The sequence below is a fragment of the Thamnophis elegans genome, chromosome 4 (assembly GCF_009769535.1).
Source record: "Thamnophis elegans isolate rThaEle1 chromosome 4, rThaEle1.pri, whole genome shotgun sequence".
Taxonomy (NCBI): domain Eukaryota; kingdom Metazoa; phylum Chordata; class Lepidosauria; order Squamata; family Colubridae; genus Thamnophis; species Thamnophis elegans.
Genome location: NC_045544.1, coordinates 141,651,093 through 141,676,092, shown reverse-complemented (window position 1 = coordinate 141,676,092; position 25,000 = coordinate 141,651,093). Strand labels below are relative to the sequence as shown.

Sequence of the window (25,000 nt, the reverse complement as noted above, 5' to 3'; positions counted from 1 at the left end):
TTAGTGGCTAGCACATTCCCTTGTATATTATAGGTAGTCCTCAACTTACGACCACAGTTGATTGATTGATTGATTGATTGATTGATTACATTTGTATGCCGCCCTTTTCCCCGAAGGGGACTCAGGGCGGCTCACAATTCAATCAGGGAAGGGGGTACAGACAAGGGAATAAGTTAAGTTAAGCCCAAAATTTCCATTGCTGAGTAAGACCGCTGTTAAGTGAGTTTTGCCCCATTTGACAATCTTTCTTGCCACCGTTGTTAAGTGAATCACTGCAGTTGTTACTTAACACGGTTAAGTGAATTTGTTTCTCCCCTTGATTTAGTTTGTTAGAAGGTCGCAAAAGGGAATGTATGATTCTGGAATGTTGCGACCGTCATAAATATGAGGCAGTTGCCAAGCCTCTGAATTTTGACCCCGAGGATGCTGCAGAACTCAAAACTGTAAAAAGTGGTCATAACTCACATTTTTCAGTAACTGAATGGTCACTAGAAGAAAAGCCGTAAGGAGAGGATTCCCTCAACCTTTAAATGAGGAATATTAAATAATGCCGATTCAGGGATGCCCAACCTTAGCAATCTTAAGACTTCAACTCCCAGAATTCCACAGCCAGCCATAATCAGAGAGCACCGAGGATCTCCCCCCAGTCCTTCCTCCTCCTCCTCCTCCTCCTCTTCCTCCTCCTCCTCCTCCTCCTCCTCTAATCCCCCCCTCCTCTCTAGCCCTGATTATGTTCCCTTGTTGGGTCATGAAATGTCTGCAAGAAAACCACCAAGCTCAGAGATCCCCAAGGAGCCCACGACATCCAAATACTTGCAGAAATACGTCAAGCTGCTCTCAGATACAACCATCCTCTTTGCCAGCAAAATAATAATAATAAATAAATAAATAAAAATAATTGAAATGCCCAATGACGAACCAATTAAATGCAACGGAAATGAAGCCCACAAATACTTAGGCATTCTGCAGTTGGATAACATCAAGCATGGAGAAGTAAAAACTATTGTCAGGCGAGAGTACACCAACAGAGTTAGGAAAATTTTGAAATCTAAATTGAATGGTGGAAATACAATCAAGGCCATAAATACCTGGGCAATACCAGTTATAAGATACACAGCTGGTATAGTTAACTGGACACAAGCTGATTTGGACATTTTGGACCGAAAAACCTGGAAACTAATGACAATGCACTACAGTTTACATCCACGTGGTGATACTGATAGACTATATCTGCCCCGAAAATCAGGTGGCAGAGGATTATTACAAGTGAAGCAAACAGTTGAAGAAGAAAAACATGCACTGGCTGATTATTTAAAAGAAAGTCAAGAACATCTATTAATCGAAGTAAAGAACAAAAATCTACTGAAGGCCCAACAGACAAAACAAGAATACAGAAAAGATGTGATAAAATCAAGAATGGAGAGTTGGCAGAACAAAGCACTGCATGGCCAATTTCTGGAAAAAATAAAAGATAAAGTGGACACTGAAAAAACTTGGTTATGGTTAACAGCAGGTACATTAAAGAAAGAAACAGAGTCACTAATCCTGGCTGCGCAAGAACAAGCTATCCACACAAATGCCATTAAGGCCAAAATCGAAAAATCCTCTGGTGATGCCAGATGCAGACTTTGCAAAGAAGCTGATGAAACTGTTGATCACATACTCAGCTGCTGTAAAAAAAAATCACCCAGACTGATTATAAATTGCGGCACAATTCAGTAGCACAAATGATCCACTGGAATTTGTGCAAAAATTATAATATTAAAACAGCAACAAACTGGTGGGAACATAAGCCTGAAAAAGTCACCGAAAATCAGATGGTCAAGATCTTGTGGGATTTTCGCATACAAACGGACAAAATACTGACGCATAATACACCAGACATCACACTGGTTGAGAAAAATAAGGTCACAATCATAGACATCGCAATACCAGGTGATAGCAGGGTCGACAAGAAGGAACATGAAAAAATCGTGAAATACCAGGATTTAAAAATCGAAATTCAACACTTATGGCACAAACCAGCAGTGGTAATTCCAGTGGTAATCGGCACATTGGGTGCTGTTCCAAAAGCACTGGAATTACATTTAAAACAGTTAAAAATTGACAAAATCACCATCAGTCAAATGCAAAAAGCTGCACTGCTTGGATCTGCACGCATATTACGAAAATACGTTACAACGTCCTAGGCCCCTGGGTGGGGCCCGACTAGTAACCAATGCCAAATCCGGCGAAACAACTGGCCGCTGTGATACAATTGTATAATAATAATAATAACAACAACAACAACAACTCCGCCGTTGCCGGTCCCAAGCCCGGATGAGAAAGGAGGAGGGTTGGGGTCAGGTTGGCATCTGGTCCCGTAAAAAACAACAACCCACCAACCCATACAATATGGTGAAAAAAACAAATAAGAATTCCATACCGCATCGGTCGTCGCGCAGGTTAACAAGGGCCGCGGCGGATGTTGGGGTCCCTGGACATCCGTCGACAAGTGGGCTACAAGTGGACCAGCCAACAAAATGACAAAAATATAGTGCAGATGAAAACCGTGCCATAATGGCCTGTTACTACAACTCAGAGCCAGAAAAAAGAGGATATTTAAAGCGAATGTATGAATTATGGAAAACAACAATATCCAGATTCAAATGTTAGTGAACAACGACTAGCAGATCAAAGGCGATTTATTATACGGAATAAAGTGTTTAGTGAAGTTGAACATGAGGAAATTCAGGCAAATTGCAAAACCAAAAAAAACAATATCACAAGCGGAAATAACTGATATTCAAGACACAACTAAAGACATTATAGTAGAACTCCCAGAAGAAGCTCTCGGGGTGGAAATAACACCACCACCACTAGAACCAGTTATCACTGAACCAACTGATGAATTAACTCAAAAACAAAAAGAATTGAAGGATAAGATCATGGAGCATTTTCTGCTTAATGAGGAAAGGCAACGTTTACCATCACTAAAAACTGTGCCTAAGAAAATTTTGGCCCCATTCATGAAAATGGTTAATGCAGTGTTTTCAACAATTGAACCGGGATCCATCTTGGAAACGAACCAGTTAATGTACAGCGCAGCTGTAATAGTCACTAATGAACTAGGCATTAAAATTAAAGTACCTAGTCACACAACAGAAAAAGCATCAAAGCCAAAGTGGAAAATCCGTTTGGAACAAAAAATCAAAAAATTAAGGGCAGATGCTAGTAACTTAAAGAACATGCATGAGCAACGGCTTAAAAACAACAAAATCATAGATCGGCTAATCAGAAGATATAGATTGGATACAAGAAACATCAATGAAGCTATAGAGATTGTAAAACAGCAGATAACAGCAACAGCTAGAAAAATTGAAAGATATGAGGCACGAATCATCCAATATAAACAAAATCAGCAATTTCGATCAGACCAATGGCGTTTTTATCAAAGTCTTAATGTAAATGGTGACACCAAAAGTGAAAAACCAGAAAAACAGGCCACAGTTGAATTCTGGAAAGAATTGTGGGAAAATGCAAAGGACTACAATAAGGAAGCAAAGTGGATACATGACTTTGAGAAAAGCATTGGCAACAAACAAATGCAAGTATTAGAAATAACAACTGAGACGGTCAAAAATCGAGTTAAAAAGGTAAAGAATTGGACATCACCTGGAAAGGACCAATTACATGGTTTCTGGCTCAAATATCTGACCAGTTTACATGCAATATTGGCCAGGCAACTGAATGAATTTTACAAAAGGGCCAAATTGATGAATGGTTGACAACTGGAAAAACATACTTGATTCAGAAAGATGCAACTAAAGGAACAACACCTGAAAACTACAGACCAATAACATGCTTGCCAACAACCTTCAAATTACTCACAGGCATTATTGCAGATAACATGATGGATTATTTGGAAACAAACAACATCTTGCCAGTAGAGCAAAAAGGCAACAAAAGAAGGAGCAGGGGCACAAAAGATCAGCTCCTAATCGATAAGATGATATTAGAAAATTGTAAGAACAGAAAAATGAACTTGAATATGGTCTGGATTGATTACAAAAAGGCATTTGACTCACTGCCACATAGTTGGATCATAAAATGCTTAGAAACAACTGGCATTAGCAAAAATATTACATCCTTTACTGAAAAGGCGATGAAACAATGGAGAACTGAGTTGGCAGTAGGGAATGAGATCTACGGAATGGTTAATATCAAGCGAGGAATTTTCCAGGGTGATTCACTTTCACCTCTTCTCTTCATCATCGCAATCATCCCACTATCAGTAATCTTTAAAAAAATGAAATTAGGCTACCAAACAGCCAAAGAAGCTGAAAAAAATTCTCATTTATTATATATGGATGATTTGAAACTCTATGGAAAGTCAGAAATAGAAATAGAACAATTCTGTTGTTGCGAATAATAATAATAATGCTATTTTTGAATTGTCTCTTTCCCTCCCTTATCCTCGTCCCAGCCCAGAATTGGAGAGGAAGAACCCTTTTCAAGAGCGGAAAGACCAGAGTGAAGAAAAGAGAGACCAACAACTTGAAGGAGGTGAGTGGGGGGGACCAGCTGGAGAGGGGGAGGAAGAGGAGGAGGTGAAGGAGGAGGAATGAAGGAGCAGAAAAGGCAGAAGATAAGTAAGAGACTGGGGGAAGTCTCATCCCTGTCTTGGACTAGAAGACCTCCAAGGACCCTTACCACCCTAAGATTCTAGAATTCTGGACTTTGGATGGTGGGAGACCCCTCCCTCTCCAGCTGAGATCGATGGAGGAAACTCCCGAGGGGGCTCTGCAGAGGGGGTCGAGGGAGGCTCCAGTGGGAGAGAAATGCCTGGCAGAGCTTCAGCCGGACCTGTGGGGGCTCCATTTGGGGGGCCTTGGAGCCGGACTCTTACTCACCTGGATGAACCGCATAGCAGGAGACGTTGGTTCCTTCCAGCCGGTTGGCCAACTCTCTTGCGTGGAGAATGTTGGCTAGTTTGCTGCTGGCATATGTATGTAGGGCCTTCTGCATTCCCTCCACCGGTTTGTGGATGGTCCGAAAATCGATCTCCCCAAAGCTGTGGGCATTTGAGGTCAGAATTACGATCCTGCTCGGGGCGCAGCGCTTCAGCCGGTCCAGGAGCAGGTGGGTCAGCAGGAAGTGAGCCAAGTGGTTGACCTGGAAGGCCTGGTCAAAGCCATCAGCAGTTGGACCATCCTTAAGGATTCCTGCCAGAAAAGTAAGTGGATTACAGCTTATCACCACAACCAAGGTCTCGAAATCCCAGGGGTCACAGGAGTGACCTGTTTTATAACCGTCATGTCCTGCTGCAACCATAATGGGCAGGCTCCATCACGGTCACAAGTCAAGGACTACCCATAAAGCTTTCAGGTTGGTCTAATGTAGTGATGGTGAATCTTTTCAGCACTGAGTTCTGAAACTGGAAATGCGCGCACGCTCCAGAGCCCAGAATCCCGGAGAACAGCTGTCCGGTGTGCATATACAAGCCGGAAACCGGAATTGCAGCTGGCGATGGACCATGTGCCCACAGAGAGGTCTCTGGATGCCACCTCTGGCACGCATGCTATAGGTTCCCCATCACAGGTCTAGTAGTTAAGCCTAGAAAATGGGAGACCATGAGTTCGAATCTTACCTTAGGCAGGAAAGCTGGCTAGATGTTTTTGGGCCAGTCTTTCTCCCTCTCTCTCTCCCTCCCTCCCTCTTTCTCAGACCAACCCACCTCACAGGGTTAGAGAAATCCCAGGCAACCCCCCCCCCCAATATTCTCCCCTTCCTCGCCCAGAGACCCTGGGGAGGGTCTGCTCTGCCCCCACCTGCGTTGTTGATGAGGATGTCCAGACGGGGCTCCGATTCTAAGAAGGTCTGCGCAAAAGCTCGCACGGAGTCCAGGCTGCCCAGATCCAGGATCATCAGGATCACCTCCGAGTTCCCACTTTCCTGGAAAAGGAACGGAAGGAATCCTGAGCCTCGGGATCGAGTACGGTTTCAAAGGCGGATCCCGACTTACTCACCTTGTACGTAGGTCTGCTCACCTCCCGTCAATCTCCCTGGGTGGTGCGTAATAAAACAATGCAGGCAATCCTTGACTTATAACCATTCATTTAGCGAACATTCAATGAACGATGCCAATGAAAAGAGTGATTTATGACCGGTCCTCACACTTGTGGTCATGGCAACATCTCCAGGGATCATGTGATCAAAATTTGGGCCCTTGGCAACCAGCGTTATTTGTGATGATGGTGGTGACATCCTCAGGGTCATGGGATCACTATTTGTGATCATCCCAAGAGCAAAATCAATCGGTGGAGCTGGATTTACTTAACAACCGATGAAGAATGGCGATTAAGATGGATAATGAAAATCCTACAAAATACTTCCAGGAATGCGGCTGCCCCGAAAAATATGGAGTCCCCTGAATAGAACTCAGACAGGCCAAGTGGGGAATCGCTGAGAGCCTGCAACGCGACTCAGGCTCATCGGAACTCTTACATTTAGGAGCTGGAACAGTAGAGTGTACAATGGGCCAGAACACACAATTGTAGTTGATTAATCACAGTAGAGAGTGCGGGCTCCTGCCTGAGGCAATCTGCGCTATGATTGGTTGCTGTGGTGTAAAGGGGGAGTTTCCCTTTTTTCCCGCCTTTTTCCTCTGTGGGCTCTGAATGTTGTTTCATTTACCTCATGATGCCCCTGTGTTGCTGACTCTCTTGTCTCCCATGGATATAGATGTTAAATATATTCATTTATATAAAACTACAAGTTTGTGCCAGTCTCCCTGATTTCATTTAGACAGTTGCTGCATAGTTCCCAGACCCAGATCCAACAAAACTACTTCCAGGAATGCGGCTGCCCCCCCAAAATATGGAGCCCCCTGAACAGACCCAGGACAGGCCAAGGAGGGAATGGCCGAGAGCCTGCATTGCAACTGAGGCTCATTGGAACTGTTGGGAGATTGTATTGAGTAGCTGGAACAGTAGAGTGTACTGTGGTAGTTGATTGGTTGGAGAGTGCTGGCTCCTGCATGAGGCAATCTAAGCTATGATTGGTTGCTGGGGTATAAAGGGGGAGTTTTCCTTTTTCCCCGCCTTTTTCCTCGGTGGACTCTGTTTACTGTTTAGTTTACCTCATGATATGCCTGTTTTTCTGATTATTTTGTCTGTTGTAAATATAAATGTTAAATATATTTATTTATATATAACTATAAGTTTTGTGTCAGTGTCTCTGATTTCATTTGGACAGTTGCCTGACCCAGTTCCAACAAAACCACTTCCAGGAATGCTGTTGCCCCCAAAATTTAGAAGACCCCTGAATAGAACCAGGACAGGCCAAGTAGGGAATGGCCGAGAGCCTGCATTGCAAATGTGGTACATCGGAACTGTTGGGATTTTGAACGGAGAGAAGCACGGCAGCTGCTTACCCGTCGGATGTCATACACAGCCGATTCTCCTCTCGCTTTGTCGCGGCAGGCCAGAATGACACGGGCGCCTCTCTGGGCCAGATCCACCGCTGTGACCTTCCCGATCCCTGTATTTCCCCCTACGAAAGGTCAGAGAGAGGATTCACTGAGCTCACACAGCCTTTGATGGGGATCCAGGGGTTGGACCTGCATTTGTGTGCCTGTAGTTTTTGTGGTGTTGCTGTTCAAGGTTCCGACTGACGAACCCAAGCAAGCAAGCACTGTCGAGAGGATCCAATCGCTTAATGCAAAACTTTATTGAGTACATCATTTTGGCACAGATGAAAAGGAAACCAACTCTGATTAATTCCCGCACAAGCCAGAATAGAATAGAGTAGAACAGAACATATTGGAATGAAGAATAGAATAGAATAGAATAGAATTCTTTATTGGCCAAGTGTGTTTGGACACACAAGGAATTTGTCTTCGGTGCATAAGCTCTCAGTGTACATAAAAGCTATATAAGTGATAAATCATGATCATAATCATCATAAATACATTCATCATGAATCATAAGATACAACACTTGGTGATAGTCATAGGATACTAAATAAGCAAAAAACATAAATCGTACTAGGTAACTAAATAAAACAATATATATCGTAAAGATACAAGCGACAAAGTTATAGTCATAGGTAGAAAAGGAAATAGGTAATAGGAAGGATGAGAATAATAATAATAATAATAGAGTCGTAGTAAATAGTTTGACATTGTTGTGGGAATGAGCTGTTCTAGCAGAGGGATGGCATGGGGGGAAAACTGGCCTTGTGTCTAGTTGTGTCTCATTTTGAGAGTAGAAGTTGAAACAATTTATGTCCAGGATGTGAGGGGTCTGTAGCAAGGGTGGATTGCTGCTAGCATTACAGCCGGTTTTAAGGTGGCAGGCTGAACCAAGGTAGGCCTCAAGCCTGAACCAAACTAGGGTTTCGCGATAATAAGCTTTAACTGTTCATATAGAACTTGCAAGGTTTGCTTTTAGGACATAGTGCGGTTAGACACGGGTTAGAAGGAAATCTGTGCATGAAATATGCTGAGGCAAAACATGTATTTTAGCCCATCTGCTGGCTTGGCTGTTAATCTGTTTGGTAGACACATATTGTTAGTTCCTCAAAATACATGCTATGTCTGTCCGTTGGCTGACCTATGTATTATGACATCCTGTAGACATACTTTCTGTAACTCAAGGGCAAATCTTGAGGGGTGTTTCCAAAACTAACAGATGGCTTTAGCTGAAAGCAATAAGCTATATAAGGAATTCCCTGACTTTCACTCATTGTTCAGGCCATTCATTCTGAACCTGTGGAATAAACATTTCCTTCCCTGAAGAGCTGTCTTGCGTGTCCTGTCTTTTCTACAACAGTTTGGTCCCTGAAGCCTCCGGAGGGCTTAAACCGACCCTACAAGCAAACCGGAAGTCCATTCCCAAACTTCCGGTTTGCCCATCCCATCCCAGAGGAAGGAAGTCCTCCTGAAGCCTCTGGAGATCCTCTGAGGGGTGGGGGAGGTTCTTTTCGCCCTCCCCAAGCTCCTATAAAGCCTCTGGAGCCTGGGGAAGGCGAAAAATGGCTTTAAAAAAGGCTGAACTCAGCTGGCCAGCGGGCGCATACGTGCTGTCCAGCTGACAAGTTTGCAAGTTTAATAACATTTATATGCCGCCCAATCCCGTAGGACTCCGGGCGGCTTACAGTACAGAAATAAATAAATAAATAAATAAAACAGAGAGAAAGAAAAGATAGATTTAAAGTACAACACACACCATGCACTCCGTTCTAAATGGGGGCTGGACCGAATCTTTTTTTGACAGGCCTAAAAAAAATCGCATATTTAATTTTCAGCAGCTGGCACTCCAAGATAAAATCCAACAGACAGCGCAACGCCTCGCGTGCCCTGACAAACGTTCGCCATCCCGGCTCTAGTTTGTAGTAGAATTTTACCAGAGAAGAAACTTCACAAAATGAGGTTAACAACCCTTACTGCCCCTTTGTCAGTGCTGTTACAGGGAGCTCTGGGGCTTAGAACTTTTGAAATGAGTAATGAACCTTTGTTCTCCGCTGAGCCAACGTGCTCTGATTTTCCTCATCACCCCCCCCCTTCCCACTTTGTCCTCCCTATAGCAAAGGAGTGGTGGTGGTGGGGGGAGAGAAGCATCTGCCAATCCCAGCTTTTTCCACCTCTTTCAACAAACCTGCATTTCTAGCCAGCTTTGACCTTCGGTCCCCTTCTTTCCATTTCCGTATCTTAAGAAAACAATCCGTCCAAGAATTGTGTCATCTGGACCGCATCCATTTCAGTATCTCTTGCAATGGTTATTTCCCTGGTCAATCACCTCGGACTTTGATGCATTCCATCAATAAACTCACTGCAGAATTTGTTCTGCATGCACAGGTTGTTCTTCGCTTACAATTGCTCATTCACAGACCGGTTCAAGTTGTATTCGTATTTGTATTTAGTTTATTTGTATGCCGCCCTTCTCCAGGAGGGACTCAGGGCGGTGAGCAACTCAGGGGGGGAAAGGGGACATAAACACAGTACACATGATTAAAATACACGAAAATCACACAGCCATACAAGTCGAGAGGGGAGGGGAACTCATCAACCCCAGGCCTGCCGGCACTTTTGACGGCTTTCCGGAAGGCCTGGAGAGAGGTGAGTTGCAAGGGCACTGGAAAAAAAGTGACTTACGACTGGTTCCTTGCACTTACGACCGTCATAGCATCTCCATAGTCACATGCTCCAAATTCAACACCTGGGAACCGGTTTGTGTTTACATCCAAGGCTCACCATTGGTGACTGGCTTCTGACGAGCAAAATCCAAGGGAGAAACCCGATTCGCTTAACGACTGCAATGATTTACTTAACAACCATGGGAGGGGGGAGATAATAAAATCAAGCATGATGCACTTAAGAACTGCCTTGTTGAGATTCGACAGGTAGTTCTCCAGCTGGACAGGTGTGGGAGATGTGGGCTCCTAAGAGTCTCACATGAACCCTGCCTGACGAACCATCTCCGAAGATTCTTTTGAATCAGAACCCCCCACTGGAGGTGGGGCCGAAGAAGGGCAGCGTCTCATCTGACCCTGAGAGAAGCAACAGATCTCTCGTGGGTTAGAGATTTGCCTATGAATAGGAGTTGGGGTGGCAGCCTTCATGGCTGACAAGATGCGGGTCTTTTTGTCAAAATAAGTTTGGAACAGGCGGAGACCGGGAGAGATAAAAGTCCTGGTAAGAGAATTTAACTAACCCACAACTGTAAATTAAATCTGGAAAAGGGGGAATAAATATTACTATATTACCATACATGGCCGCTGCATGGCCGCTCCCTGGCTAGGGAATAAATAGAAGGAAAAGTGGTGGTCGTAGGAGACAACAGTTCGTATTTCTGAAGATTTTGCCCATTGTATTTCGTGCCGCAAAGACTGCTTGCCAGAAGGTAATTTGCAGCCTTTCGGCAGCCTTGCAATCATTACAAGACCATTACAAGGTCTGTTACTGCTGTGAACTCCTTGAAGGACTCTTGACTGGAGTTTTTGGTGAGTGTGAATGCACAAGAGGGAAATAAAGGGGTTCGCAAGGAGTCTGTTTCTCGTATCTGCCAAGGCTGGGTCAAGGACAGAAGTTAAACATTTATTCCGTGCTGTGTTTTCTCCATTTGTCAGTTTTCTCCATTTGTTAATTAATCAGCAAAGAGTCCATCGGTTTCTTCTGCTTGTTTGGTTGCCCTGGAGTCTGAGTTTCCCTTCTTTCTCTTTCGCTCCCTTCCTCCTTGTGTGAATGGGGATCTACTGGTGCTCGCTTGGAATTAGGCTGTAGAGGATCCTAAGGATTGGCTCCCCTCCCCGCTCAATGTTAGGGTAAAGCCCTTGGGATAAGAGGAGCCGGTCATTCCCCGAATATCTTCTTCCCAGTCCTGGTGAGGTTCACCCCATCCCTTGCCAGGGGCCCTTCGTGGAGGTCATGCAGACCAGGGTCTCCCGAGGACGCCTCTCTTTAAGCCAGTGCTTCGTTTCTGGAATGCTTTGCTGAGGGTCTCCTGCTGGAGCAGAAGGGTTGGACTAGAGGACCTCCAAGGTCCCTTCCGACTCTCTTGTTCTAGTCGTCCTTCCGAGGCTCCCTCTGGCTGGTCCAAGCGGGGGTCTCCGGCAGCCCAGCCCAGCCCTCCTTTTCCCCCTGCGCTTCCGCACCTTCCCTTCCCTTCCTTCCTTCCTTCCTTCCTTCCTTCCTTCCTTCCTTCCTTCCTTCCTTCCTCCCTCCCTCCCTCCCTGGCCGAGGTCCGAGGAAGCGAAGCGGGCTCGTCCTTCCGAGGCTCCCCCTGGCCGGTCCAAGCGCGGGTCTCCGGCAGCCCAGCCCTCCTTTCCCCCCTGCGCTTCCGCACCCCTCCCTCCCTCCCTCCCTCCTTCTTTCTTCCTTCCTTCCTTCCTTCCTTCCTTCCTTCCTTCCCTCCCTCCCTCCCTCCTTCCTTCCTTCCTTCCTGGCCGAGGTCCGAGGAAGCCCCGGGGACGGCTGGCCTCTGCGGAGCCTCCTGGCTCAGTCCTGACCCGCTTTGTCCCCGAGGGGCTTTTTCTGGCCGGACTTTCTCGGTTGCGCCTGAAGCGCCTTCGGCTCAAGCTGGACCGGGATGGGGCAGAACCTCCGCGGAGAAACCTGGGTTGGGGTCGCCTTCCCACCCGCGTCTCCCTGGGACCTTCGCGCTGCGCTTTTGCTCCGGGACTTTGATCTGCGCGGAGCCCCTGAGGTGGGAGGGGGGCTTATGGAAGGGAGGATGAGAGAGAGAGAGAGAGAGAGAGAGAGAAAGAAAGAGAGGGAGAGGAAGGAAGAGGGGGGCTTATGGAAGGAAGAGAGAGAGAGACAGGGAGGGAGGAAGAAAGAAAGGAAGGAAGGAAGAAAGAAAGAAAGAAAGGAAGGAAGGAAGGAAGGAAGAAAGAAAGAAAGAAAGAAAGAAAATGAGAGAGGCAATGCCCCCAACCCCTCTTCCTGCCCAGCTGACCTGTGATGAGCACCGTTTTGCCCCGCAGGCTGACCGTGTTCCGGCACCAGGTGGCCGCCCCGAACTTGTAGTAAAGCAGCGCGTAGAGCCCCAGCAGCAACGCCGCCGCTGCCCCCAGCGCCCCCGCCGCCTCCATGGCCCGATCCCCGGCGCGGCCTCGCCAGTTGCCCCGCGGACCGCCAGCGCTCGCTTCCTTTTCCCTGGGACGGCCCCTGCCCCGCCCCCGCGTGGGACAGCCTCGATCACACGCAGCGCTGCCACCCTCTCGCCCTCCCGTCGGCCCCTCCTCCTGGCCCCTCCTGGTGGTCTTCCATCCTGCGTCCGAAGGGGAGGGTCCCCTGCAACCCTCTCGCCCTCCTTGGCTAGGAAAGGAGGGAGGGAAGGAAGGAAAGAAAGAAGAAGGAAAAAAGGAGGGTGATAGGAATAAGAAGGAAAGAGGAGAGGGAGGGAGGGATGAAGGAAAGGTAATAGGAATGGGAAGGAAGGAAGGAAGGAAGGAAGGAAAGATGGAAAGGAGGAAAGGAAAGAAGGAAAGGAAAGTGATAGGAATGGGAAGGAAGGAAGGAAAGAAGGAGGGTGATAGGAAGGAAGGAAGAAGAGTGGGAGGGAGGGAGGAAGGGAGGAAAGAAAGAAAGCAAGGAAGGTGATAAGAATGGGAAGGAAGGAAAGAAAGAAAGAAAGAAAGAAAGAAAGAAAGAAAGAAAGATGATCGGAATGGGTTAGGGTTAGGGTTAGGAAGGAAGGAAAGGAGAGAGGGAAGGAAGGAAAGAAAGAAGGAAAGAAGGGGGGTGATAGGAAGGAAGAAGAGTGGGAGGGAGGGAGGAAGGGAGGGAGGAAAGAAAGAAAGAAAGTTGATAGGAGTGGGAAGAAAAGAAGGAAGGAAAGAAGGCAAGGAAGGTGATAGGAATGGGAAGGAAGGAAGGAAAGAAAGATGGAAAAGAGGAACAGAAAGAAGGAAAGGAAGGTGATAGGAATGGAAAGGTGGGAAAAAAGGAAAGATGATCAGAATGGGAAGGAAGGAAAGGAGAGAGAGAAGGAAGGAAGGAAGGAAAGAAGGAAAGAAGGAGGGTGATAGGAAGGAAGGAAGAAGTGTGGGAGGGAGGGAGGGAGGGAGGGGGGGAGGAAAGAAAGAAAGAAAGTTCTTAGGAATGGGAAGAAAAGAAGGAAGGAAACGAAAGAAGGAAGGAAGAAAGGTGTTCTTCACAACCTTCGCAAGCAATGAGAAACTACTTACTCACAAGTAAAACAACCCCCCTTTTAAATCAGGGCAGGAAGAGTCTTTGTTCCTGTTGGATAGACAGAACCCCAAATAGTTCATCCCAAATGGAGGCCTTTCCCCCTCTGACGCAGGGCAGGAGAGTCGCCGTTCCCAATGGAGCTCCAGGTGAAAATAATTCCCTTCCATGATTAAGCCAGCAGAAGCAGTTCCTGTCCCCCCCACCCCCCCCACCCCTTGAGGCAGATGTCAGGCTTGGAAGCCATGGGTGTGGGGGTGCGGGGGTGGGGGGGCTGGGCCTCAAGCCTGCCACACATTCAAACCTAGTTCCTATGGGAAACTGGGAAGGGGGACGGTGTGGAGCTTGGGAGATGGGTAGCCATAATAACATTCCTTCTCAGAAAGTCAAGGTCACCTCATCCCTGCAACTGATGCGGATGGGAGGAATCTTCATCCGTGGCAGTAGCTGATTGGACCCTGGGATGGACTTGTGGGGGTGGGGGGTGGGGGGCAAGATCTTCAGCTTTCAACTGGGTGGGAAAACCTGCAAGCTTTCCGATTTGGGGTTTTCCCAGATGTGCCAACTTGTGGCTCTCTTCATCAATTGGCGTTTTGAGGAACTTCTCGCCTCGAGCTATTATTTCATAGAGGACGGTGCTATGTGGAACCCTGACAGCAGATTCACCTTCCTTTCCTTCTTTGCTTTCGTCCATGAAATACTGCCCGCTCAGCCCCTCGATGCCCTCCTTGGTGGCGCAGTAGATGGAGGTCTGGGCACCAGCTTTGCAATCTCGGCTGAACAAAATGAACCGAAGCAACCAGAATATACCCACCGTGGCATGGAGCGATTAATTTCGGATCTAACCCATCCTGAAAGAAAAAGAGAGTTGGTTGTTGTGTGAATGGCCTGGGACGGAAGGAAGCATCTTCCAAGGATGACCCCAATGGAGGAGGAGATCCCGAATGAACCCTTCCCACAACATCCGTTTCCTATTTGGGGCAAGCCGAGGTGGCGCAGTGGTTAGAGTGCTGTACTGCAGCCACTTCAGCTGACTGTTATCTGCAGTTCGGCTGTTCAAATCTCACCAGCTCAGGGTTGACTCAGCCTTCCATCCTTCCAAGGTGGGTGAAATGAAGACCCAGACTGTGGGGGCGATTTATGCTGACTCTGTAAACCGCTTAGAGAGGGCTGGAAGCCCTATGAAGCGGTATATAAGTCTAACTGCTATTGCTATTGCTAACTTCTAAATATTTTCCGGAAGACCCAACGCTGAAATGAATGAGCGATGGTGCAAAGGGAATCCACTTGTTAGATGGCTAATATATTCAAATGGATAATATTAGATAACAACGGTCAGTTTGTTCCCCGAGTTGTTTAAAATAGTGCGTATATCTGTGTGTTTGTGTGTCTGTGTTGTTGCACACATGGCAACACACAACTGGGCGGCTAATACATTCCACTGAAAAATATTATAGGTTGTCCTCAAGTTACCACGGTTAAGCACAAAATTTCCATTGCCGAGCAAGGCAGTTGTTAAGTGAGTTTTGCCCCATTTTACAAGTGAATCACTGGATTGGATTGGATTGGATTTATTACATTTATATGCAATTGTTAAGGTAGCCAAATGGCTGTTAAATGAATGTTTTTCTGGTTTTGTCAGAAGGTCGCAAAAGTGGATCACATCAAGTGACTCTGGGACACTGCAACCGTCGCAAATATGAGGCAGTTGCCAAGCGTCACATGACTGTGTGGATGTTACGACGATTGTAAGTGTGAAAAACTGTCATAGGTCACTTTTTTCAGTGCCGTTGTAACTTCTAACGGTCACTAAACAAAATGTCATAAGGCGAGGACTCCCTCTACCTTCAAATGAGGAATATTAAGTATTGATTTTTCTGTCCTTTCCCCGAGTTGGTTAGAAGATGTGGGTGTAAATTCTGGAGCAATTGTGGGAACGTTATTCCTTCTCTGTTATTCTAGGTTGCCCATGGATAGCATCTGCAGTGCTCAAGGGGGGCATAGCAGCTGACACCCCCCATCCCACCCCAGCCATTCCAGAGCCTCGGATGGCACAGGGACAATCCTTCCCCCGTTTCAGGCCACGATAACCGGCCAGGATCCTCCGTGTCCAAGATGGGCTGGAGGGCCCCGGAGCGAAAGAGAAACGTAGCTCAGCCCTTCTGAATGACTCCTTCCTTCGGCCTTTCGTAGTTTTTAATAATTCAGCATGAAAATAATGCAGGGGGGAAATAATTTTAATAACACAGGATGAAAAGTGTTCTCTTGGACTGTTGGAGTGACAGGAATGCCCCTTTCCTACTGAAGAGCAAAAGGAATATTTGGATCAGGTACCACCCCCTACCAGCATTACTATGGATTAATGCAGTCGACATCTCCTGGCCCCTTACATAAACCACTTTGGTCTGCCTTTAAATTTGGGGCTGCCCAATCTTGGGAACCTTAAGATGTGCATTTCCACTCCCAGAATTGCCCAACCAGCTATGGTCAGAGAGCACCAAGGACCCCAGAATCTCCTCCTGCTCCGTTTCTTCCCTTCAGATGCTTCCCCCCTTCTCTCTGATAGCCCCTCAAATATTGGAAGACTGCTATCATGTCATCCCTCGTCCTTCTCTTCATTAGACATTCCCAGTTCCTGCAACGGTTCTTCATATGACTTAGCCTTCTCCAGTCCCTTAATCTTCTCTGTTGCTCTTCTCTGCACTCTTTCCAGAGTCTCCACCTCTTTTTTTACATTTGTGGTGACCAAACGTGGATGCCATATTCCAAGTGTGGCCTTTCCAAGGCCTTATAAAGTAGTATTAGCACTTCACGTGATCTTGATTCTCTCCCTCTGTTGATGCAGCCTAGAACTGGGTTGGCTTTTCAGCCCTGGACTAATTGTAAAGGTATTTGATGTGAGTTTTGGGTGATTTTGTGTCTGCTTTTCCATGTGATTTTTCCTCCCTTCACCTCAGAAAAATTAAGGAGTCAATTTTAAAGTGGAAATATTTAGCTGGTCAGTCCCAGCAGCCTCTCGCTGAATTCCCAGAGTTTCTTGGCCAGCTGGTCATCACAGGCCAGTGGACTGGGCACCTTCGGCCGGCAGTCCACGAAATACCACCCGGTCAGCCCCTCGATGCCCTCCTCGGTGGCGCAGTAGATGGAGGTCTGAGCCCCAGCTTCACTATTTCGGATGAACAGTTTGGAGGACCAAACCAACCAAAGTGTCCACCAGGGATGGGAGCGAGTAATTTCGGTTTTAACAACTCCTGAAATCAAAAGCAGAGAGATCATGTCTGGGATGGATGGTGGGGAGATCCCAAATGTACAATAACTGTTTCCCACCGGGAACCATGGCATAGTGGCGCAGTAGTTAAATGCAGCACTGCAGGCTACTTCAGCTGACTGCAGTTCTGCAGTTCGGCTGTTCAAATCTCACCGGCTCAGGGTTGATTCAGCCTTCCATCCTTCCGAGGCGGGTAAAATGAGGACCCGGATTGTTGTTGGGGGCAATATGCTGACTCTGTAAACCACTTAGAGAGGGCTGAAAGCCCTATGAAGCGGTATATAAGTCTAACTGCTATTGCTATTGCTAATATGTTTCTTGCAGACGTTCCATTACTCAACTAGGTAGCATCATCAGTGCTAAAAGGGAGAGGGTTTTCAGGGTGGGGGAGGAAGAAGGGGGAAAGGACAGTCTGAGGAGGAGGAGGGGAAGGAGGGAGAGGGGAGGAGGAGGAAGAGGGAGTGATGGGAGCAGAAGGCAGGGAAGGGAAGGGGAGGTGATGGAGGAGGAAGGAAGGAGCAGAAAAAGCAAAAGATAAGAGACTGGGGGAAATCTCATCCCTGTCTTGGACTGGCGGGTTGGACTAGAAGACCTCTGGAAGAGGATCCCCAACTTAAGGTGACGAAGAGTCCTACCAAGGGGGAGGCCTCGGAGGAGGAAAATGCCGAAGAACAAACGTGTATACCAATCACCATGGCGGTAAAGAGAAGGCCCCAGATGCCACCACAGAAGAGTCATCTGGGCCAACAACCTCTGGAAGAGGATCCCCAACTTAAGGTGACGAAGAGTCCTACCAAGGGGGAGGCCTCGGAGGAGGAAAATGCTGAAGATGACCCAATGGTGAATGCACCCATTTGCCCCTTCGCCTTCCACGTCAATCTCCAAGTACCTGAGACAGGGGTGGAAGGGGAAGTTAAAGCAGTTGTGGACACCGGTTGCACTCGATGCTTAATCAGCATGTCGATTGTCAAGCAACTAGGCATAAGCACAAGATCTCTAGCCTGTCCCATCCGGGTTGAGCAGGTAGCTGGAACGCTAATTGGAGGGGCCCAAGCCATGCTAGTAACTGAACTGGTGAAGTTACAAGTGGCCGCCACTGCGAGCTTCTCAGACTCATAGTGGCTCCAGAGCAGAGGTGGGTTCCTACCAGTTCGCACCTATTCGGTAGAACCGGTTCATCAAATCTACCGAACCGGTTAGAAGAGGTTCCACCAGTGGACCCGGAAAGCAGGCCACACCTACGGAAGAGGTTCCAAAAATTTTTTGAAACCCACCACTGGCAAGGATCTTGTAACTTGACAGCTTTAAGACTTGCATGCTTCAATGCCAGAGCTTCTGAATAGCTACTTGGACCGACCTAAGTACTAATTCATAATTTCATATCCGGTCACATGGGTGGCAAGCCACTCCCACAAAGGAGGCCACACCCACAGAGTAGGTTCCAACAATATTTGAAACCCACCACTGCTCCAGAGATGGCGGAAAAAATAATCTTGGGGCTTGCGTGGCTTGACAAGTGGAAGCCTACGATAAAGTGGGAAGATGGTGGTAGGAAATTGATGATGGTGTTTGAGCCGCTACCACCGGTAGAGGAAAAGGGCCAGCCAGGGATGATTGAATCCATGAGCCCAGAACCTGCAGCAGAGACAAAAACCCCAGGGGTCCAGCAAGTACCAAAAAAACTTGTTGGGGGATGTTTTGTCGAGAAAACCGCAGTATGACAGTAATGGAAGCCAGGATAAGCTGAGGACAGCTATGAAATTGGCGCTCCCAACACACCAGTGGCTCAACAACAACCAGGAAATCCTAATGATGGAAAATGGATTAGCCTGGAAGGGGTTCAAACTGTACGTCTCCGCGTGGTTGAGGCTGGAAGTGCTACAGCAAAGCCATGAGGCGGAACTAGGAGGTCACTTTGGATTCCTAAAAACGCTCCACCTCGCCAGGCATCAACTTTGGTGGCCAAAGACGGAATCAGAAGTGGACGATTATGTAAAAAGCTGTGCTACTTGCGTAACGATGAAACCACTGCTGGAGAAGTCCCCTGGACTGCTACAATGAATGGCCAGCCCTAACCGACCATGGGAAGAGGTCGCAATGGACTTCATCGTGGGACTCCCAGACAGCAGTGGGAACAGAGGAATCTGGACAGTTATTGACTTGGGTTCCACCACAAAACTGCGTTCGACTAAAGGGCGCTCGACGAAACCGCGTAGCTGACGTCATCACAGCGCGACAACAGCACGGAGACAGAAGCACGCTGTAAACGCTAAACCTAAAATTAACCCCTAAACCTAAACCTAACCCCCCTAAACCTAATCCTAAACCTAACCCTAAACCTAACCCTTAATCTAACCCTAAACCTAACCCTAACCCTAACCCTAACCCTTACCTTAACTTGAATCGGCTTGCTTTCAAAGCGCTATTTAAAGCGCCCTTCTTTCTCCGCGCTCGCTGTTGTCGCCCTGTTGATGACGTCAGCGACGCGGTTTAATCGGGCGCGCTTTAGTCGAGCGTGGTTTTGTTGTGCCACGATTGACTTGGTCTCCAAGCAGGCGCACTTCATCGCTTGCTAAGGGTTGCCGTCCGCAAAGAAATTAGCGAAAATGTTTGTGAAACACATTTATCGCCTGCACGAATTGCCCAAGAGGGTCATATCAGACCGTGGAGTCCAGTTCACAGCCAAGTTCTGGAGGGAGGTCCTGAGATCCATTGGGTCCACACAAGAATTGAGCTCAGAGGTTCATCCCAGCACGAACTGCGCAGCAGAGAGAGCCAATGCGGTGGTGGAACAATACATCCAGTATTATGTGGACTATCACCAAGACAACTGGTCGGACTTGCTACCCTTCGCTGAAGTGGCGTACAATGATGTGGTCCGCAGCAGCATAACGGTTTTCCAAATTACTAGTGGCATGGAATTTGTTGCCATGCCTGAACTGCCTAGAGAAACTCCCTTCTCCATGTCTTGTAATGAATGGAGGAACACGCTAAAGAAAGGATGGGAGAATACGAAGAAGGCTCCAGCAGATGCGGCAGAAGCCTACAAGAATCAAGCTGATAAACACCGCTCGCTCCAAACCCCCTTCCGTGTGGGGGACAAAGTTTTTGTGCCTACCAAAGACATAAGATTAAGAATGCCTAGCAAGGTGTTTGGTCCAAAATTTCTAGGTCCATTCCCAATAGTGAAGATAGTTAACCCAGTTACAATTCAACTCAGTCTACCCAGAAGTCTAGGGGAAATTGGCCCAGAATTTCATTGTAGCTTGTTGAAACTAGTAATTGGGTCTAGCATAAGACCATCCACCCAAGCTTTCCCTCCTCCTGTAATGATAGGAGGGGAACCACAATCTGAGGTGGAAAAGATTGTAGACTCCAGGCTGAATAGGGGTCGCTTACAGTATTTAGTGCATTGGAAGGGCTACCCTTTGTCTGAAGCCACTTGGGTGGAAAGCTGGAACTTAAAAGTGGAGACGTTAGTAGAACAATTCCACGAGACGTTTCCCGATAAGCCAAAGGGTCCCCTGGGGTGGGGGAAGAGGTGGTTAATTGTGTTATGTTAACTTTTTTAAATTCTCTTTTCAGGAAACGTTTTTCCTCTGAGGAGAGGCCGTCTGTCAGGCCTGCAGTTTTATCCCTTTTAGGATTTTTGGCCTGCCACACTCTCTCTTATTTTATTATGCTGTTTCATTAGTGTAGTAGTTGGGGGGGGGGGAATAGAAAGGAGTAGAATTGTGGAAGGTGTTGTCATTCTTTTCTAGAAGCCAAGGTCAGCTTTTGTCTCCGAACCTGACCGGAACCAGCTAGGTGGAGATGCCAGCGTGGAAGAAGATTGGACCATGTGATGGATTTGTGGGTGGAGGGACAAGATCATGAACTTTCAACTGGGTGGGAATCCTAGGTAACTTCCAGAATTGGGATTTATACAGATGTGCTAAGATGTCTGACTTATTAAATTGGAACTTTAAGGATCATTTTGCCTTGGACTCTGATTTAATTCTGCATGATACTTGGAACGCTGACACAAGGACCCTTACCACCCTAAGATTCTAGAATTCTGGACTTTGGATGGTGGGAGACGTCTCCCTCTCCAGCTGAGATCGATGGAGGAGACTCCCGAGGGGGCTCTGCAGAGGGGGTCGAGGGAGCCTCCAGTGGGAGAGAAATGCCTGGCAGAGCTTCAGCCGGACCTGTGGGGGCTCCATTTGGGGCACCTTGGAGCCGGACTCTTACTCACCTGGATGAACCGCATAGCAGGTGACATTGGTTCCTTCCAATCGGTTGGCCAACTCTTTTGCGTGGAGAATGTTGGCTAGTTTGCTGTTGTTGTAGGATTGTCCGCCCTTCATCAGCCACGTGTTCGGTTTGTTGGTGGGCTGAAAGTCGATCTTCCCAAAGGTGTGCACACATGAGGACAGAATTACTATCCGGCTCGGGGCACAGCGTTTCAGCCGGTCGAGGAGCAGGTGGGTCAGCAGGAAATGGCCCAAGTGGTTGACCTGGAAGGCCTGGTCAAAGCCATCAGCAGTTGGACCACCCTTATAGACCCCTGCCAAAAAAGTAAGTGGATTAGAAGTAGTCCTCGGTTTGAAACAGGTCACTTCGTAATCATTTAAAGTTGCAACGGATTGTCGGGGTTCTGAACGTGGCTCTAATTAAATCATGAGCCTCAAGCCAAGCTTCAAAAGAAACCCAGTTATTTATTAGGAGCTTCATGTGGCATGGACCAAGTGAAGCCAACTCTGGCCTCACTTCATTCGCGCCTTGGCTCTGACCGTGTTGCCCCAAGGTGTGTCATCAGTCACATTCCCCAACAAAGCAATTTTCCAGGTTGTAGAAGTCCCTCCCTCCGGCCATTGTGGGTCTGCATGGAGATGACCTTGATGTTTCCGGCTGCTGAGAGGCTCAATTACCCATCCTCATACCTATGGCACCTCGAGAGCAGATCAGGAATGCTTCGCGAGTTGACACAGATACAGATAAGCCTAGAAAGCAGGAGGCTGTGAGATCAAATCTTGCCTTAAGCATGAATGTTGGTAATACACAATGTATGTACAATTACTGAAAGATATAAATGTTAATGGAACATAATCTAAACATGTAGACATTAAATACTGTAACATGAGAGAAACTGTAAAGGGGAAACTGATCAGATTACAGCATTGTTCTAGCGATTGTAACATAGCTGATATGTTAACAAAACCTGTATCTGTGGAAAAGTATAAAGACTATGTCAAATCGTTTGGATTATCAGGTGTACAGCTTTAAATGGGAGGAGTGTCAGGTACTGAGCGTTTAATAGCTGCCAGCTGATGTAAGGTTGTAATCTGTAAACTTTAAGCTGATGCAATGATTTAGCGATACATGCATAACCTCTTTAAGACGCTGATGGGGTGCACACAAGTAATTTACCCTTTAAAGAGGTGTTTATATATAGGTGGCCATTAGAGGATGTTTCACTCTCTTGTCGTGTATCTCATTTCTCTCCTTGTGTCCATAGCTGAGTGGCAAGGGATGTTTCTTCCATGTGTACGTCTGTATATATGTACCATATTTTTCGGAGTCTAAGATGCACCGGAGTCTAAGACGCACCAAGGTTTTGAAGAGGCAAATTTTTTAAAAAAGGTTTTGCACTCTGCGGACCTCCCAAAAATGGCCCATTTTTCACAAAAACGGGCCCGTTTTTTGTCAGAAAAAGAGCATACATAGCCTTTAGGAGGCTTATAGAGTGCTCCTGGAGGCTGGGGGTGGGGGCAAAAGGCCCATTTTTCGCTCATTTCTGCCCTCCCCAGCCTCCAGGAGCACTCTGTAAGGCTCCTAAACACTATGCACGGCCATTTTGGTGAAGGGCTGGGGTTTCAGGAGGCAGAAAAATGCTGTATTCAGTGCATAAGACGCACCCAGATTTTCAGCCTCTTTTTTGAGGGGAAAGGGTGCATCTTATACTCCAAAAAATACGGTATATATAAACCCCTATTAATTGTATAAAGGCTGCGTGCTCTGTTTTGCTCCTGGGTATATCTCATAATAATCACGCTGCCAAAACTCTGACAGCCACCTGGGAGACTCCAAGGGATGGGGAGTTCTAGTCCTGTCTTAGGCACAAAAACCAGCTGTGTGACTTTGGGCCAGACCCTCTCTCCCTCTCTCCCAGCCCAACCTACTTTACAGGGTTGTTGTTTTGAGAAAAATAGGAGGAGGAAGGTGTGTTGGATGAACGGACACCATCTTCCCCCTTTCTCACCCAGAGACCCTGGGGAGGGTCTGCTCTGTCAACACCTGCGTTGTTGATGAGGATGTCCAGACGGGGCTCCGATTCTAAGAAGGTCTGCGCAAAAGCTCGCACGGAGTTCAGGTTTTTCAAATCCAGGATCATCAGGATCACCTCCGAGTTCCCACTTTCCTGGAAAAGGAGCGGAAGGAATCCTGAGCCTTGGGATCGAGTACGGCTTCAAAGGCAGATCCCGATTGACTCACCTTCTGCGTCGGCCTGCTCACCTCCTGTCAATCTCTCTGGGTGGTTCGTAATAAAACAATGCAGGCAATCCTTGACTTATAACCATTCATTTAGCGAACATTCAATGAACGATGCCAATGAAAAAAGAGTGATTTATGACCAGTCCTCACACTTTCAACCCTTGTAGCTCCCCCAGGGTCATGTGATCAAAATTTGGGTGCTTGGCAACCAGCAATATTTCCGATGATTTCAGTGTCCCAGGGTCATATGATTATTATTTGTGATTGTTCAAAGAGGATTCAGACAAGCAAAGTCAATGGTGAGGGGAGCTGAATTCACTTAACAACCACGTGATTCACTTAAGAACTGTAGTGATTTGCCTAACAACTGTGGCATATAAATTGGGTCTGGTTGACTTAACAACTGTCATGGCTGCCTCTGTTCAATCCCTAGGAAAGAAAAACCCTCGACTCCATAGAATTAGAGAAAAGGTGCTTTTACTAGGAAAGAACTGAATACAGCTAACTCAGGCAAGATCTGAAGCAAAAACGTGCGAAGCACCAAATTGAAACAAACCCTCCGAGTTCCCACTTTCCTGGAAAAGGAGCGGAAGGAAGCCTGAGCCTCGGGATCGAGTACGGCTTTAAAGGCAGATCCCGATTGACTCACCTTCTGCGTAGGTCTGCTCACCTCCCGTCAATCTCCCTGGGTGGTGCCTAATAAAACAATGCAGGCAATCCTTGACTTAACAAGCATTCATTTAGTGATCATTCAAAGTTACAATGCCACTGAAAAAAGGGATTTACAACTAGTCCTCACACTTATGACCCTCGCAGCATCCCGAAATGTCACGTGATGAAAATTCAGGCACTTGGGAACCATCATATATTTACCATGGTGGTATGTCATGAGGTCATGTGATCATCATCCCAAGAGGATTCCGACAAAGTCAATGGGGGGAGGCCGGATTCACACAACCACCCAAATGATCCACAAAACAGCTGGAGTGGTTTGCTTAATTAAGGGGCTGCCCCAAAGAAGAGGGACTCAACCTATCGTGCAAAGCCCTTGAAGGCAGGGGAAGAAGCAACAGATGGAAGCTGACCAAGGAGGGAAGTAAGCTGGAACTAAGGAGGAAATTCCTGACAGTGAGGACAATTAGCCAGTGGAACGGCTTGCCACCAGAGGTTTCGAATGCTCCATCACTGGAGGTTTCAAAGCAGAGACTGGACAGCCATTTCTCTGGAATGTTTTAGGGCAGGGCTTGGACTAGGAGGCCTCCGAGGTCTGTAGAGATTCTCCGTCCTCCAGGTCCTGGTTGCCCCAAAGGACCCGAGGTGGTGCAGTGGTTAAATGCAGCATCTATTTCAGCTGACTGCAGTTCTGCAGTTCGGCGGTTCTAATCTCACCGGCTCAGGGTTGACTCAGCCTTCCATCCTTCCGAGGTGGGTGAAATGAGGACCCAGATTGTTGTTGGGGGCAATATGCTGACTCTGTAAACCGCTTAGAGAGGGCTGAAGCCCTATGAAGCGGTATATAAGTCTAACTGCTATGGCTATTGCTATTCTTTTTCAGGAGGCAACCGGAGTTTCTTGTTTTTCCT

General features: G+C 47.1%; 1 protein-coding gene across 10 annotated transcripts in view; it reads right to left on the bottom strand.

Moving 5' to 3' along the window:
• The window catches only part of LOC116507241 (dehydrogenase/reductase SDR family member 13-like), a 35,139-nt gene that overhangs the window by 699 nt on the left and 9,440 nt on the right, over positions 1-25,000 (bottom strand). For 4 of the 10 annotated variants that reach the window (XM_032215259.1, XM_032215258.1, XM_032215265.1 and 1 more), the window contains exons 3-4: positions 5,811-5,934; positions 4,893-5,204 (exon numbers count right to left, since the gene is read on the bottom strand). In XM_032215259.1, the coding sequence (XP_032071150.1) occupies positions 4,893-5,204; positions 5,811-5,934 (436 nt within the window). Of the gene's footprint in view, positions 1-4,892; positions 5,205-5,810; positions 5,935-7,414; positions 7,534-12,437; positions 12,642-14,338; positions 14,449-16,747; positions 16,924-21,177; positions 21,490-23,219; positions 23,344-25,000 lie in introns of those variants that run through there. The other 6 variants (XM_032215261.1, XM_032215260.1, XM_032215256.1 and 3 more) reach the window with 4 other exon arrangements.